Source organism: Nothobranchius furzeri, chromosome 18, assembly GCF_043380555.1.
Source record: "Nothobranchius furzeri strain GRZ-AD chromosome 18, NfurGRZ-RIMD1, whole genome shotgun sequence".
Taxonomy (NCBI): domain Eukaryota; kingdom Metazoa; phylum Chordata; class Actinopteri; order Cyprinodontiformes; family Nothobranchiidae; genus Nothobranchius; species Nothobranchius furzeri.
Window position 1 is genome coordinate 15559977 of NC_091758.1, and position 10449 is coordinate 15570425.

Below are 10449 nucleotides of genomic sequence, written 5' to 3' on the forward strand. Positions count from 1 at the left end.
CCATGAGCCTGAAATCAGTGGACTCAGTGGTCTCCTTTAAGAAGCAGCTGAAGACTCACCTGTTCAAGCTGGCTTTTGTATGACCTTCTTCACCACTCTTTATTCTGCTCTCCCCACCTATTCCACCTTCCTCAGGATCCACTGATTTCCCTCTTTCCTGTTCACTCTCTCTTAACATTTTTTCTTTTAAATCCCAATTGCCTATTTTTGCTCATTTTAAATATATTTTTAAACATTTTCTAAATGCTTTTTTATATTTTTACATTTTTTTGTTTTTGTGAAGCGCCTAGTGATTTTTATCTTTATAGGCGCTACAGAAATGATATTTTCTTCTTCTTCACTGCAATTTCCCAGCCTGGGATAAAAAAGTACATCTATCTGTATAAAACACACACCTTAGCTTCACGCTTGGGGGGGAATGAGATTCAGCTGCTGTTGGAGACCAAATTAACATGGCGCTTTTCCTGTTACTGACTTAGATTGAAGTATTTGTCGTTTAGCACAGAACATGTTTAAAATGTCAGCCTGTATGGTAGCAGATATGTGATGTTGGTGACGTAACATGTTAAAGTTTATCTATTTTCATGAGGCGGGGGCTCTGCATATGTTGGTTTATCGAATACCGACCATCTCTACCTGTAACAAAATTATTTTATAGCACACATCAATAAAGTTCCTCTAAAATAGAGAAACAAAAACTAAGCATTTTGAGCAACACATCACTGATCTTACTTTAAATGTCTGCAGTTATGGTGATCACTACGAATGGAACAAGGCAGTGACATGCATCCACAGTGTGTTGAGTCAACAGCGCTGGCTGGAGCATTATGGGGAGGTGGTCATCAAAAATACCAAGAGTGACATGTGCACCTGCAAGATGACCTTTGTCAAGGTAAAGACGTGCTCATGAGCACAATTTTCTGTTTGATTTTGCCACCATCTCTTCTAGCTATCACTACCATGTGGCCTGTTTCATTCAGTCTCGTTACTGGAGCTCTGAAAGTGGAAAGAATGAGGTCCAGGGGGCTGTTCTGAACCGGGCTGGAGAGGTGGTTCATCGTTTTGGAGGCTTCTGGCATGAAGGCATCTTCTGTGACACGCTGCCAACACCGAAGTGTCTCTGGAAGCCAAGTAAGGAACTTGGCCTTGAGCTCTTTGAGTCTGTAGTTAGAGCACATTAAAATGTAACCAGCTGACAGTTTATTTTGCTAGCAGGTCATTTTAGTTCCTTTCTCTTGAAGGGATAACCCACCCCTAAGTTAAACTTGGTCTGTGACCATATTCCCCAGAGTTAGATAAGTGTTAGATAAGTTGTAACCAGCCCCGTCATTCTCATAATCTGAGTATGGTGTTAGCATTATCTTAGCATTAGTGACCTCAATAATCATATCGACTGCAAATGACAATGAGTAACACAAAGGAGTTACACGAGCCAATTTAGCCTCGAGACTTCATGACAAAGCAACACTGTTAGCCACCACTGCAAGGTGCAACGACCTGATGCATCCGCCCCAAAACACACCTACTTCATCCGTCATAAACTCTGCCATTTTTAGATCAACTCACTTTTCAGTTCCTTCCAAACCGGTACCAAGTTTGAGCCTATTAGCCACGCATTTGTGGCTTTAAATTTGAATGACTGAAATACTAGCTGTTACCATTCATTTACATTGTTTATGCTAACCCATTATGCCTGGAGGACATGGTCACTAGGGTGGAATATCTATTTAATGAACCATGAACTGATCTCAACTGGAAAAAAACCTACTAGACTGAAACTTATTCTACAAGTTTTAGAGTTTAATTTATACTCCGTAATAATGATGAGACAATTATCATTGTTGTTATCTTTCATCTGTGTTCAGATCCTCAGCCTGATGACCACTTTGAGTTCTACGGTTTCTCACAGTATGCCAGAGAACTGAATGAACTGACTGCAGAGCTGAAAGATGTCCTTCCACCCACAGACACGCGTTTCAGACCAGACCAGAGGTATTAACAAATGATTTAGCCAGAGAGCTGCAACACCTTCCTGTGTTCGCTGCAGAGTGTTCATTACGATCCCTTACTCCATCCATTAGGCTCCTAGAGGAAGGGAAAGTGATGGAGGCAGACAAAAAGAAGGATGAAATAGAGGAGAAACAGAGGGAGAGGAGAAAGGAGATAGCCAGAAGAGGAGAGGAGCACATCCCAAGATTTTTCAGGTAACGAAACAGCAGTTGACTTGACAGCTAATGATCATTATGAACTTCACCTGCTATAGGAGAGAGGGTGATTTCTGACTAAATGCAAGTGTCAATCAGAATCAGAATCAGAAGGGTTTTATTGCCATATGAGCGAGAATCACAACGTTAGGAACTGTTGCAGTACTTGGTGCAAGAAAAATAAATGATTAACCAAAGTTGGAATTAAAAAATAAATACAATGAAATGATGATTTCATAGAGAGGTAATAACTAGAGAAGAGGCTACTAAATACAAGTCAGTGTAGGTACTGGTCGGAGCGGATCAGTTCAGGTGCAAACACAACAGTGTCATGTGACTGAATCAAAGCATTTGGATTGGGCAGTTCTACGACTGACATTCATGAATCTAACTGCAGAGGAGAAGAAACTGTTGTTGTGGTGAGAGGTTATGGTCCAAATGGATGGGAACCTCCTGCCAGATGGGAGCGAGTCAAAGAGTCATCCCATCCAGGGTGACAAGGGTCAACTGTGATCTGACCTGCACGCCTCAATGTCCTGTTGGTGTACAGAGCCCAGTGGCGGTTTTAATATTAGGCATAGGTCGGCGGCTGCCTGGGGCCCCCTTATGTTGGGGGGCCCCTAGCCCTAGCACCCCTCTGTTAATGCCACAATGGACTATTCCTTTAAGATGCTGATGCACAAACAGGAAGCGAATGGTGGTCATTCCACCCCAATCCAGTTGGTGTTGGTAATGCACCAAATAGTTGTTTGCCAAGTGCCATTAGACCACAAATAATAATAATAATAATAATAATAACAATAATAATAATAATAATAATAATAATAATAAGAGAGGCGCGAGCGTTCGTAATAAACTCAAAGCGATAGTCAAAACATGAAGCATGAAATGGAGTTATCCTAGTGGCTCCAATAAGAGAAAGAAGCAGCATGCTTCATAAAAGCTTTTATTTTCACTTCTGAAAGTGACGTCGTTTTTCTATGTAAACATCACCCTCACGCCTTCATCACCCTCTCCTTGTTCTGCTCTCCCTACCTATTCCACCTTCCTCAGGATCCACTGATTTCCCTCTTTCCTATTCACTCACTTTCTTTCTTTACATTTTTAATCACAATTGTCTATTTTTTGCTCATTTTAAATATAGTTTTAATCATTTTCCAAAGTCGTCTTCGTCCGCTTATCTGGGTCAGGGTCGCGGGGGGCAGCATCCCAACTAGGGAGCTCCAGACCGTCCTCTCCCCAGCCACCTCCACCAGCTCCTCCGGCAGGACCCCAAGGCGTTCCCGGACCAGATTGGAGATGTAACCTCTCCAACGTGTCCTGGGTCAACCCGGGGACCTCCTGCCGGCAGGACATGCCCGAAACACCTCCCCAGGGAGGCGTCCAGGAGGCATCCTGACCAGATGCCCAAACCACCTCAACTGACTCCTTTCGATCCGGAGGAGCAGCGGTTCTACTCTGAGTCCCTCCCGAATGTCCGAGCTCCTCACCCTATCTCTAAGAATGAGCCCGGCCACCCTACGGAGGAAACTCATTTTGGCCGCTTGTATCTGCGTTCTCGTTCTTTCGGTCATTAAAAGCTCATCTTTTTTATATTTTCACATTTTTTGTTTTTGTGAAGCGCCTCGTGATATTTATCTTGAGAGGCGTTATAGAAAAGATCTCTTCAAAATAAAAATAATAATAATAATAATAATAATAAAGCAGAAAGGAAAGACTATAGAAAATGTTTAAAGGGAGGAAAACATAGACCAAAATGGAAAATAAAAACAATTAAAATAAAGGCAAAAACACAGGAGCACTGACAGGAAGAAGACAGCAGAGCATTTATTGAAAGCGCTCAAAGGGAGAGAAAAACAGGAAAAAAGAGGAGGACTAATAAAAAGTGAAAATAACTCGTGTCAGAAGAGGGGAGAGTTTCGCAAATCCAGTTATAGATTGTCGAAAATTTAGTGTAAGGGGGCCCATGTCTGTGTTCGCCTTGGGACGCCAGATAGTTAAATCCGCCACTGACGGAGCCTGTAGGGAGGAGATTTTGCAGCCAATGACCTTCTCAGCAGAGCGCATGACACGCTGCAGTCTCTTCGTATCCCTGATGGTAGCTCCAGTGTACCACACGGTGATTGAAGAGGTGAGCATGGACTCGATGACTGCGGTGTAGAACTGCCTCATCGACTGTACTGGCAGGTTGAATTTCTTCAGCTGCAGCAGGAAGTACATCCGCCGCTGGAACTTATTTCTGATGGAGGTGATGGTGGTGCCCAAGAAGCAACATGAGTCCACCATAGTTAAAGTGTCAAACCGGGATATGGGGGAGTGGAGCTATGTGCTTCCTAAAGTCCACAAAAACCTCGGCTGTATTCTCTGCTTTTAGCACCAGGTTGTTGTGGCTGCACCAGGACACCAGCCATTCGACCTCCCTCCTGTAGGCAGACATTCCCATCCAAGATGAGTTTGACGGTGGTGTTGTATGCAAACTTGATAAGCTTGACAGACTCATGGTTGGAGGTGCAGCTGCTGGAGTAAAGGGAGGAGAGCAGAGAGGAGAGAACACAACCCTGAGGGGAATTGGTGCTGATGGTCCACAGGCCAGAAACATTCTTCTCCAGCCTCATTTGCTGCTTCCTGTTTGTCAGAAAGTCCATGATTCACCTGCAGATGGGGTCAGGAACGTTCATCTGGGACAGTTTATTTTGTAGGAAGTCTGGAAGCATTGTGATTAAGGCAGAGCTGAAGTCTGCAAACAGGATGCTGGTGTAGGTTCCCAGGGAGCCCAGATGCTGCAGGATGAAGTAAAGAGCCATGTTGATGGCCTCAACTACAGACATGTTGGCTCTGTAGACGAACTACAGGGGGTCCAGGAGAGGGCCTGTGAAAGTCTAAGTTATAGTCCCAGTAGTTGTCACACACACTGATGTGTGTGTGAATTTTGTTCTCTGCATGTGACCCATCCCCTGGGAGAGTGGTGAGCTGCACACATAGCCTCGCTCCGGATCCATTTGGTGGTTTAACCCCCCAATCCAACCCTTTAATGTTGAGTGTCAAGCAAGGAGGCATGGTATTTGGTATGACGCAACCAGGAATTGAGCCCTGATCTCCCAGTCTCAGGGTGGCCACTCTACCACTAGGCCACTAAGCTGGTGTCTTCAAGTGGGGCAGAACCAGGTGCTCAAATGACTTCATGACCACAGATGTCAGTGCCGCAGGCCGTTGGGTCCAGTTACCCTTGGCTTCTTGGGGTAAGGTACTTGAGATGAGTTGAAAATGCCCGTAAACCCTTGGGTCAGCTCTTCAGCACAGTGCTTTAGAGTGGCAGGAGATGCACCATGCATTTATGGCGCTTATTCATTAGCGTCAGCACGGCCGCAAAAGGTACCAAACGGCCCCGGAATTTGGTTTCACACACAGGTCATGTTTGCGTTTTCGGTGCCAAGGCGACTCTTTTTCTCAGACCTTCTCCTCAGCGGTCAGACTGGGACCGAGGCCACACTACGGACTGATTGGCCGGCTGAAATTACACCTACCACCTTCGATCCGCAAGAAGAATGAGCCAGTGGGGGGGTTCCCGCATGCGTGATTTATGCACACTGTGTGTCATCAAACCCAACCAAATCTGTTTGTAAACAAAACTAGAAGACTAGGACATGAATTACATGCAAGCACACACCAATACACTTGAACACTATCATAACTTGAGCCAGAGGACAGAGGAAGTGTGAAGAAAAATCAGAAGATAGCAGGTTCAATCCTGGCAGATAATTCTTCTGTTGTGTCCTTGGGCAAGACATTTAACCCTCCCTGCCTGCTGGTGGTGGTCGGAGAGACATGAAAGGAGCCATGCGGGTCATTTGTCACAAAGCAAGAACTAATATGAATTCAAAGTGTGTTTCTGTTCTTGGTGTGAAATTATGAAATTAGTTAAATGATGACTTGAAGAAATGAAATTACTTCATAAAGTTTAAAGCACATGTTAGGTGTCAGTACTTAATGAATATGAAAAGTGTGTGTAAAACACTAATGAATGTTTGTGTTTGCTTGAAAAAGTTAAATATTGAAATTGGGGATGTCCCGATCTGACAACATGATCGGAAATCGGCCCCAATCACGTGGTTTCAGACTGATCGGGACTCGGGCTTTACTTCCCGATCCAAGCCCCGATCCGGAGTCGGATACTGGGTTCAAATTACAGGAGAGCAACTTGGTTCTCCTTAAAGGTTGTCAGGCTCCATTGATACCCTTAACTTACACACCCAGAAGGAGCACAAAAGAGATCCCGTGATATTATATTATTTATATGGACTCAGCGTAGCGGGGATTCTTTTGAGCAGAGCGGCAGGCAGACCGCTGATTATTCATGAACTCCAGCTGCGTTCTGCATGCGGCCACAGTAACATTTTCTATGTTTCTAAGTGGCGTCACCAAAACTATATAATTAACACACAGTCATTCGTGTCCGTTCATTTTCTCTCTGGTAAGTTCTGTCTGTATTTGAGCATGACGTGTGGACGCGCTCGCGCTGCCGCGCTGAGCGCTGCAGCGCGGCGCACAGTCCGCTTATTTTGCAGTCAATAGATCAATTTGATCTGCTAGTTAAAAAGTTACTTGTGAGGTGAAAAAGAAGGAAGCAGGCAGGAGTTTTTCGGGAGGACTGGGAGATGCAGGAAGATCAGAGACGGACAGGACAGGATGATAGGAAAATAAAAACCAAGAAAACAAAACAAAGTTCTTAAATAAATAAAATGTAGGTAGATTCATCCCACTACACGTTTGTACCTGTTTAAAGCAATAATTTATCAGCATGCAGTATTTATATAGTTGATACAATTCAGATCATCTTCAAAACTCCGTCCCATGCCCAGGGACGTATCTAAGCATTTTGGGGGCCGAGGCTAAATAGACCCCTGCCAGGTATTTTAAGTTGAAGGGCTGTCTGTTTTTATATTAGACTTTTTATATTTGCAATAAAGTCCAAAAGTGAAGAATTTATGTTATTTATTACTTTATTGTTCACGCTACCTCACAGAAGTGATCTGTTGTTAAAAATTAAAATAAAAAGGTAATTAAATAAAAAATAAGGAACTTTCTGGAACTGTTTCTTCCTTTATTTTTTTATGTATCGAAAGTATCGGATCGGGACCCGGTATTGGCAGATTCTCTAAATCAAATGACTCTGATTTGGGGGCAAAAAAACCTGATCGGGACATCCCTAGTTGAAATTGCATATAGCAAACAATAAAAAAGCTTCTAGGGGACCTATTCTAAATGTAAAATTAGGCAGGCTAAAATATTACTTTTTTGATGTTACTTTGTTAAAAAAAATTCTGGTGGTGTTGCAACCAAACTAAAGATTTGGACCTCCAATATCGACTTAGGACATCTATAGATGTTGGAACCCCAAACGATCTCACTTGTAATGCCCCCTTTTCAACAGCACAGGTCCCCACCACCACCAGCTGAGCCGTGTCTGGCAAGGAAATGGGCAGAAGCCGTGAAGATGGTGGGGCAGCTTCAATTAGACAATCATGGTCCAAGAAAAGAGAAAATATCCACTTAAATTTACTGACCATGTTCCTTGATTTGGTTCCATATCTTTTCACACTGGAAAATATATTTAGTTCACATCTAGTTATTGATTATTATTTTAATTTTCATGTTTACAGAAAAGCACAAGATGAGGCTGGTCGAGAGGTGTGGCTATATAATGGAACCTACTGGAAGATCCGCAAAGATCCAGGCTTTTCTAAGACGGAGAATCTGGACCTGTGGCTGAGTGAATAAAATCAGCTAGATGTTTAGTGTGATCTTGTGCTGTACTCGTTGCATTTGAATCACAATATTGATCTAGTATATATATATATATATATATATATATATATATATATATATATATATATATATACATACATCCACAGAGCAATTCCAGTGTGCGTGCCATCCATGTCCTTGTTGATGAAGCATAGGGTGTTTGGAGCATGAATGAACCTCATGTGAACTTGTATTTTAGAGGTGAGGTGCCACAATCAAAGAAATGATTCAACAGATCTGCTGCCCTTCCTATTTTTATTTTGTACTTTTTGGCATTTTTCTTGTAATGAAAACTTAAAATATTCAACGTTAAATGTATTATTAATCTGAATTACACTGACAACTATTTAGATGACTAGTGATATCGATCTGATACTCTGGTCCCATTGTATAATTACATATTTGTAGGATGTTTTGTATATTTTCCATGTCTGGGGGATGGGGGTGGGGTTACATTACAGGTGAAACTGCTGCTGTCTTAATCTCGGATCAAACCCTGTTGCAGTAGGTTTTCTTGAGTTTGGTTTTGCACATGGCTACTTAATTTTTCTGTTATAAAAACCTTCCCCTTGCTTGGAGGAGCTGAAAGGCTAGTATTTTTTTTTTTTTTTTTTTTTACCAGTATGCAGTTTTCACTGAGGAAAATAATGGTCAGGATTCTTTGTTTTTTCTATAAGCACCAATGAAGCTCTTTAAAATTTAACACAAATGAGAAAACTTGGGTTTTATAGAGTGGGTATTTTGTAACTATTTGGGCTCACCTGAATGCTACTTGAGTTGTGCAACAGTTCTGTATATGACGATTTGTCCAATTACACACAAATGGGTCAACATCATGACTTCTGTATTTATTCATGTTAAGGCATTTAACATCTAGTTCAGAAACATTTTGATTATGTCACACTCCCAGTTGCTAGTTAAAAGATCAAACTGACTCACTGAGTCATCTCCATCCAGGGGACAAATTACACATTCTGGATTCTGGAGGGAGCTCGGTGGGGGTTGATGGCGGGGAGACATGCATTATCCGGCCTACATCAAATGTTGTCGGTACACAACCGCAACTCCTCACCCAGCACCCTAAGTGTCTGCAGCTTAAAATTGGAAGTGGACACTGACACCAGACACAAGATTGAGTGAACAGATCTCCCCCCTTCTAGTGCCATCAAGTGTGCTCACCCCCAAGGCCCTAAGTGTGCATTTGTGTGTCTGCCATTAGTGGAAGTGTTTTAATTGCTATTTAAAAATACGGTGCAGCATGACACAAGACTGCAGAGATGGAAACCATCCCCACACCCCCTAAACTTGTGTGTGTGTGTGTGTATGGCTGTGATGTGATGTGATGTGATGGAGAAGGAAGGGGTAAATGTCTGTGGATGCAGAAAAAGACTGGGTGTGCAAGTTGAGGCTTTCTAGAGGAGCCTGTCACCGTTTTAGGAGAGCCAAAATCCCCTTAGCTCTCCCGTAATTCAAACACTGTCTCCAGCTCTCTCCAAGGAACTTTAGAATGGCTGAGATCACTTGCAATGCAAAGCTGTTTGTTGCTTGAGTAATGCACGTCGTGTCTACATATGTCTGTGGGTTGACTCCCCAGGGTTATTCATTGGTAGTTTCAGCTTGTTAAGCAACAATAGACTGCTACAGTTTATAAGCCAGTGGTGGCTGAATTTTTTTAATTTATTTTTTGGTGGGGTGCATTTACGCCGTTTGTAGATGTTAGATGTGCTAACCACATATCATTACGAGGGGATGCCAAATTACCCTTCTTATGACAGAGACCACGTTTTCTACCTTTACCTTTACACAAGAAAAACTTTGGATCATGTTGCATTGCTGCTACTCAATCAGAAGCAGCTGTTTAAAGCCCAGACTCTCCTTTGTACAACAGCATAAGTACTATTACTCTGCTTGCAAAACTCAAGAAACCCAACAGCAAAACAAAGATAATTTCATGAAATCAAAAGTGTAAATTCTTACCTTTGCTGGTTTTCGGTCATAATAATCCGTGTTATAAAATTTAAAAAACCGTTTGTAATCCAATGTCCCAACATCACACTAACTACATTTACATTGGTACAAGTAATCGGAATGAATGCCCTAGCAGATCAAAAATTCTTGTAAACATCCATCCATTTTCTTCCACTTATCCGGAGTCGGGTCATGGGGGCAGCAGCGTAAGTTGAGAGGTCCAGACTTCCCTCTCCCCAGCTTGGGCCAGCACTTCTGGGGAATCCCAAGGCATTCCCTGGCCAGGTGAGAGACATAGTCCCTCCAGGCTTTTGGAGGATTTTCCATATTTTGAGATTTCTCAAATTTTAAATATTCCCACTTAGATGTCGGAAAATCTATAGAATCGTCATGTTCAATGTTTGAAATAAGATTTTTGATCAGGTTGCAAAATTGTTCTTGTATTAAAAGGGCGGAAACCACAACAACTAAA

The 10449-nt window shown here is 42.5% G+C and overlaps 1 protein-coding gene across 5 annotated transcripts in view; it reads left to right on the forward strand.

Annotated features, from left to right (window-relative positions):
- LOC107391826 (oxysterol-binding protein-related protein 7) overlaps positions 1–8845 on the forward strand; it is a 40288-nt gene extending 31443 nt beyond the window's left edge. For all 5 annotated transcript variants that reach the window (XM_015969277.3, XM_015969278.3, XM_015969279.3 and 2 more), the window contains 5 exons: positions 748–892; positions 981–1131; positions 1866–1992; positions 2082–2204; positions 7865–8845. In XM_015969277.3, coding sequence (XP_015824763.3) covers positions 748–892; positions 981–1131; positions 1866–1992; positions 2082–2204; positions 7865–7982 — 664 coding nt within the window. In that variant the 3' untranslated portion in view covers positions 7983–8845. The remainder of the gene's footprint in view (positions 1–747; positions 893–980; positions 1132–1865; positions 1993–2081; positions 2205–7864) is intronic.
- The last annotated feature ends 1604 nt before the right edge of the window (positions 8846–10449 follow it).